Source organism: Tupaia chinensis, unplaced genomic scaffold (assembly GCF_000334495.1).
Source record: "Tupaia chinensis unplaced genomic scaffold, TupChi_1.0 Scaffold000515_1, whole genome shotgun sequence".
NCBI lineage: Eukaryota > Metazoa > Chordata > Mammalia > Scandentia > Tupaiidae > Tupaia > Tupaia belangeri.
Window position 1 is genome coordinate 6,950,408 of NW_006160028.1, and position 7,387 is coordinate 6,957,794.

A 7,387-nucleotide genomic window follows, 5' to 3' on the forward strand; every position below is an offset into this window, starting at 1 on the left:
AGATTTAAGCCACCAGGTCGCGGACCGTGGTCGACTACGTGGGAGTCCAGCGACATAGCCATTATGCCATCTGCTGGTTCCCCAAACAGTATTCTTAAATTATTGGGTTGTCAGAGAAGTCTTGACACAGTTTTGCATAGAAAAACATAGGGAAAAAAATATGTCATGGCTTTTTCAACAACCCAATAATTGTAATCTAGAGCAGCCACTAAGAAAATGACTCAGAATATATGTAGTAAAAGGAATGGCTAGGGAATTTCAGTGGAACACTAGAAACTGTCTGTAATACAGCCGAAGGTAGAAAAAAGACCCAACAGAAAGAAAACAAATAGTAAATGGATGATGATGTAAATCCCACTTTCTTAGTACTTACACCAAATGTAAATGGCTTGAGTTGAAGCCAGTGCTTATTGGCCATTCTGAAAAATCCCAGGACTCTTAAGATACATGAAAACTGTACTCTGCCTGTCTTCTACAAATGAAACCACAAAGACTGGATGACAGCACATCTGTTAACAGTATAGTGTACAGGATATTTTAAGTCCACTGTTGAGACCTAACTGCAAAGAAAAAAAACCTTGGGCCACCTGTTGGCATGGTGGTTTAAGGCAGCTGCATCCCATATGGCTAAGTAGTTTGAGTCCCTGACCCAGAAGCTTGAAAAACACACTGGGCATGTGTGCCCAAAATCCAGAAAGGATAATGGAGGAGAAAGGATTGCTGGCAATGTTCACACACACCCTGGGCAGAGGGGGTGATTTCGATTTCTCACTTGCCCTGTTCCTCTTTCTCTTTTCTCTCTGTCCCCCTCTGGAGAGTGCACAATACCTTATAGCAAAACTTTTTAAAAATGTTAAAAAAAGAAGAGGCCTCTCAAAGTATTACTGTTCATTAGCAGTGCACCTCTAAGAAATTTATTTCATATGGCTATAGCTGCCGTAGATAGTGATTTTGCTGATGAATTGGGGCAAAGCAAGTTGAAAACCTTGTGGAAAGGATCGTTATTCTAGATGCCATTCAGAAGATACATGATTCATGGGGGAAGGTCAGCATATCAATATTAACAGGAGTTTGGAAGGAGTTGATTACAACCTTCCCATGTGACCTAGAGGGGGTCCGGACTTAAGTGGAGGAATTAACTGCAAATGTGGTAGAAATAGCCAGATAAACTGAATTAGAAGAGGAGCCTGAAGATGTGACTGAATTGTTGCCATCTCATGGTAAAACTTTAGTGGATGAGGAATTGCTTCTTATAGGTAAACAAACAAAAGTGGTTTCTTGAGATAAAAATCTACCAGTGAAGATGTTGTGATTAAAATGACAACAGCAAATTATTTAGAAAGTTACTAGAAACTTAGAGCAGTGGGCAGGGGTTTGTGATGAATCATTTTTGCTTTTTTTTTTTTTTTGGTTGGTGGGTTTTGGGGTTTTTTTTGGGGGGGGGGGAGGTAGGAAGAAGCTTTGCTATAGACTCCATATGCTCTCCAGAAAGAGAACTGGAAAGTGAGAAAGCACTACATGGGGAATGGCCACACCACAGTCCTTTTTCCTCTTGGGGTTTTGGACACACATAGACATAGGCCCAGTGTAATTTTGAAGCCACCAGGTCCAAGATGTGAACCATTCAGTTGTCTGTATGGAATGTAGCCAACTTCACCATATCACCAGCTGGCCCTACTGACTAATTTTTATTTATTTTTTAGTTTTGCAACAGGGCACATGCATTCACGAGAGAGAGACCGAAAGCAAGATAGCCATTCCACAATCCCTTCTCCATTCTCCTCTCAGGATTTTGGGCACACAGGCACACACACCTGACATGAGTTTGAAGCCTCTGTGTCAAGGACTCAAGTTACAGTTGGTCATGTGGGAGTCCAGTAACGTAATCATTACACCATCTGCTGGTCCCAGCAATAAATATTGTTAATACATGTACGTTTTTAAGACAATGATATTGTACACTTAATAGAGTGCAGCATGGTGTAAACATTGCATTGGAAAACCAAAACAATTAATGACTCACTTTAGAGTGGTGGTCTGGAATTGAACCCACTGTATCTGAGGTATGCCTGTATCATAAGGGATATTGATTTGTGATATCTTTGTCTCCATTGGTATAAAGATAATATTAACCTCAAAGATTGAGTTAGGAAGTGTTCCTCACTCTTTTCTTGGAGGGAGAGTTTAGGAGTGAGTAGTGTTCATTTTTTAACTTGGTGCAGCTTCTACAGCAACACTTGCTACTTCACCTTGCACTTCTGTGTTATAGAGATGGCTTCCTTGCAGAACCTCAAGAAATGATTTGATAGCTTTAAAGTTCTCTTCTGCAGCTTCCTCAGCTCTCACTGCCTTCACAAATTGAAGAGAGTTAGGGGCTTGCTCTAAATTAGACTCTGACTGAATGGGTGGTTGGTTTAATCTATCCAGGTCACTACAGCTCTCCATATCTGCAACAAGACTGTTTGCCTTTCTTATCATTTGAGTGTTCACCAGAGCAGCTTTTCTATTTCCATCAACAGTTTTTCCTTTGCATTCACAACTTGGCTAACTACTGAATGTGAGAGACCTAGCTTTCATCTTGTCTCTGCCTTCCTCAGTAAGTGTAATCATTTCTGGCTTTCAGTGTACAGTGAGAGACATGTGACTCCTCCTTTTACTTGAACACTTAGAGGTAATTGTAAAGTTATTAATTGGCATAATTATAGTATTGTCGTATCTAGGGAGTAGGGAGACCTGAGGAGAGGGAAGAGATGAGGGAATAGCCAGGCCATAGAAGTCATGCACATTTATTGGATAGGCTTCCCATCTTACATGGGTGTGATTGATGGCACCTCAAAACAGTTGCAGTAGTGACAACAGATTACTGTCACAGATCACTTAACAGATAAAATAATGGTGAAAAAGTTTGAAATATTGCAGTGATTACCAAAATGTGGCATAGAGACATGAAGTGAGCACAGGCTGTTGGAAAATCACACTGATAGATTGCTCAATGCAGTTGCCACAGACCTTATTTGAAGGAAAACATTCTTTGTAAAGTTCAATAAAGGGGAAAAACAGTAAAACAAGGTATGCTTGTATAGATCTAAAACTCCTCAAGAAATTCAAACTTGATCTAGCAGTATGAAAAATGGTCAGACACCATAACCAAGTGGAATTTATCCAAGGAATAGGTGGCTGGTTTGACATAGGAAAACCAGTCAAAGTAAGATACCATCACATAAGTTCTTTACTCACGATCATCTCTTAAATCATTGCCTTTTCATGATTTAAAAAAAAAAAAATTACACTAGGGATAAAAGGAACTTTCTTAACCTGATAAAGGGTATCTTTGAAAAACTGATAGCTGACATGATACTAAGTAGTAAAGACTGAAAGCTTTCCCCTTAAAATTAGAAATAAGGGAACTAACATACCCATGAATGAGTTCAACAAAGTTACAGGATAAAGAATTACTATAATAGAATCCATTTTATTTCTGTTCACTGGCATTGAACAACCTGAAAATGGAATTAGGAAAACAATTCCACTTTACAGTAGTATCTGAAAGAATAAAATGCTTAGCTATAAATCTAAAGAATTGAATAAACAGAATATGGCTTATCCATACAGTAGAGTATTAACCATTATAAGGAATGAAGTGCTAATATGTGCTACCAGCACCCTCACCCTGTAGCAAACAAAACAGGAGAGGGAGGAAGGGATTTTAGAATCTTTATCTTGTGGTCATTACACTAGGGATAAAAGGGAACTTTCTTAACCTGATAAAGGGTATCTTTGAAAAACTGATAGCTGACATGATACTAAGTAGTAAAGACTGAAAGCTTTCCCCTTAAAATTAGAAATAAGGGAACTAACATACCCATGAATGAGTTCAACAAAGTTACAGGATAAAGAATTACTATAATAGAATCCATTTTATTTCTGTTCACTGGCATTGAACAACCTGAAAATGGAATTAGGAAAACAATTCCACTTTACAGTAGTATCTGAAAGAATAAAATGCTTAGCTATAAATCTAAAGAATTGAATAAACAGAATATGGCTTATCCATACAGTAGAGTATTAACCATTATAAGGAATGAAGTGCTAATATGTGCTACCAGCACCCTCACCCTGTAGCAAACAAAACAGGAGAGGGAGGAAGGGATTTTAGAATCTTTATCTTGTGGTCTCATTTAGCAAATTACGCTTTTTTGAGCCTAAGTAGGTTGTCTTCATATCTTTTCTGTTACAAAAGAATTTGATTCACAATAATAATACATTAAAAGGTTTAACCTTTTCTACAACACTCTGTGAACAGTTATCTGCCTTTCTATTTCTTCCCTAATAAATATTGGATTGTATAGAAAAATGTATCATGACTTTTCTAATGACCTAATCATTCTCCTGGTAATTAAGAGGCTTTTCTCTGTACACAAAGTAGAACTGTCTATATAAGGAGACTTCAGAGTTTTTCAAAAATGGAATTAAAGAATGAGTTTATTTTGGTGCAAAAGATTTTTGAAATCCATAGTATTTTCATAATACACACTTTCCATGAACTTTATGAAGACCCTTAGTACATTGCTTTGAATTTTGCTTTTTGTTTTAATTAGAGAAAATTGGGAGTTGTATTCTTGACAGGGTCTTACCATTTCACTACAACGCTGCCCCAGCCTCCCTATTAGCTAGGATTACAGAGTTAATCTAGGTTTGGCCAGACTACACCCAGCCTGTTGAGATTGTCTTGGGGCCACAACCAGGCTTCCCCAGTAGTGCTGTACCACTTAGGCCGTCTTAGCTAGGCCTGGGTTGAGGTTTTAATAGCCATTTCAACCAGAGATGTTCTCCTGACAGTATTGTGATAGTCCCCTAATAATCACATTACATTATGTTTGTATAGGTTAAGGGTTTTAGAGCTGGGTTTTCATGTAGGGAGGAAGGTATTTAGTTACATAATGGTATTCTTTATAGATACATAAAACAGTAGGTCTTAGGGGCCAGCAGGTGGTGTGGTGGTTAAGGCACTAGACTCCCACAGTTCTAGTCTCAGACCTGGTGGATTGAAACACACCAGCAATGTGTACATGCTTGCCCGAAATCCCAAGAGGAGAATGGAAAAGAGATTTCAGTGTGGCCGTCCCCCAAGGGGATGATTTCTTGCTTTCTATCTGTCTCTGTCTGTCTGTCTGTCTCTCTCTCTCTCTAGTAAGCACACGCACCCTATGGTAGAAATCTCTCACCAAAAAAAAAAGTAGATTTTTACATAAATTTATATAAATTTTATGATCCCAAAGAATTTCTGGTCACATAGTTAAATTTTCATAAACCGATATGCGATCTTTTTTTTTTTTTTTTTTGGAGAGATTTTCACTGTAGGGCGCGTGCGCTCGCCAGACAGACAGAGAGAGACATAGAGACAGAAAGCGAGAAATCACCCCCCAGGGGGGATGGTCACGCCGCAATCCCTTCTCCTCCATTCTCCTCTCGGGATCTTGGGCACGCACGCACACGCGCCCGGCGTGAGTTTTAAGCCACCGGGTCCGAGACACGAACCGTGGTCGACTACGTGGGAGTCCAGCGACATAGCCATTACGCTAACTGCTGGTTCCCCCGATATGCGATCTTTAACTGGTTTTTAGATTAGATTTCAGCAAAACAGGTTTTCATATAAATGTTGCATTATGAGTTTTTCTTTCTGCAAATTTTCAGAACTTCATTCTATTCATTGTTGGTTCTTAGTTTTTAAAAAATTAAATAATTATATTTAATATAATGCTTTCATGAATAAGTTAAGTTTGATTTTTAGTGGAAAAAGAATAACCCCTTAAAATAGTGTATGTTACAATATATACTAAGAATTAGCTAAGTTTCAAAAATATGAATTAAGTTGTTCTTCTGGAGTAGGTTTGGTCACTTCACTAATTTTGTCACACAAGAAAGGGCCCTTTATTTAAAAAAAAAAAAAATGCCTCCTAGTTAGTTTTAACTAACATTTGTTGTGTTTAAATGACTCATTGAAATCTGAGCTATGTTAATGCTCTTTTTTGGGGGAAGAATTATTTATTTAATTGTATTTGTTACTATTATTATTTTAATTTGACCAGAGAAATGAAAGGGAGAGAAAGAGAAAGTGAGACAGCAAGCTGCCATGTCCGGGACTCAAACCATAGTTGGCCATGTGAGAGGCCAGCACCTTTACCACTATGCCACTGGCCAGCCCCATGTTAATGCTTTTAAATAATTGATTTCCTGTTATTCCAAAATAATGGAAGCTTTAGTTTGTGAGAGGAAAGAATGTTATAACCAAGTTGCCCGGTAATAGCAAAAGTGTGGCAGAAGGTGAAAGGATGCTAAGAGCAAAATAAATTTCTCTCCCATTGCTTCAATTACTTGTGAAATGAAATACGAAAAATGATGAAATTTGTTGCTTTTCTCACTTGTCAAACTAAGGTCCATTTCTCAATGTATTAATAGCTAACATTCTGGAAACCTTTTGAGGGAAAATGTTTTGGTTTTTGCTCATTTAACATTAAGCAGAGTATTTGTTTTTAAAAATATCACTTTGAATGACAGTAATAATTTTACTGTACATTATATTTTTAATATATCAGAATAAGGAAATATTCTAGTAGTCAAGGTAGTGCAGATAACTTATTTTTTTTTTCAAACTGGTTGTTTTCTCTCAAATTAATATCTTGTTTGATTTACAGGTGAACAGTGTTGACCTGCGAGCTGCCAGTCATGAGCAGGCAGCAGCTGCGCTGAAAAATGCTGGCCAGGCTGTCACAATTGTTGCCCAATACCGGCCCGAAGGTAATGAAGGTCTTGCTATCTGTGGTTATTGCTTAGATCCACTTTTAAAGTCCTTCTTTAAAAGGCTTATCGCCCAAGGTTAACTTTATCTTTCGTTCTGATTTGTTGATCTAGATTTGTTTTGTCTGAACCTAAATCACTTCCCAGGTCAAAAATGTTTTCTATAGGGGCCAGAACTTCTATCTGCTAACTTGTTGGAGTATTGCACCATTTGGATTCGTTTTCAGTAGTTTTTGTTTTTTTTTTTTAATCTGGCCTCTTACAGAATACAACTTTTTTAGAGGTTTTGCAATAAGGCACATGCACTTATTAGAAAGAAAGAGAGAAACAGTGAAAGGGAAAGTGAGAAATCATCTCCTGTGGGAATGGTCACTCTGCAGTCCTTTCCCCTCCATTCTCCTTTCAGGATTTTAGGCAGGCACATAGAAGTGCCTAGCGTGATTTTCAAGCCACCCAGTCCGGGACTCAAACCACAGTCAGTCATGTGAGAGTCCAGTGCCTTATCCACCATACCACCTTTTGGTCCCAACATACAACTTTTAGCATCACTGTTTCTAGCAAACCTATCTGAATGAATAAGAAAAACCAT

General features: G+C 38.1%; 1 protein-coding gene across 5 annotated transcripts in view; it reads left to right on the forward strand.

Annotated features, from left to right (window-relative positions):
- Positions 1 to 7,387, forward strand: part of DLG1 (discs large MAGUK scaffold protein 1) — a 331,865-nt gene that overhangs the window by 251,814 nt on the left and 72,664 nt on the right. For all 5 annotated transcript variants that reach the window (XM_006156759.3, XM_006156761.3, XM_006156762.3 and 2 more), the window contains one exon: positions 6,696 to 6,798. In XM_006156759.3, the coding sequence (XP_006156821.1) occupies positions 6,696 to 6,798 (103 nt within the window). The remainder of the gene's footprint in view (positions 1 to 6,695; positions 6,799 to 7,387) is intronic.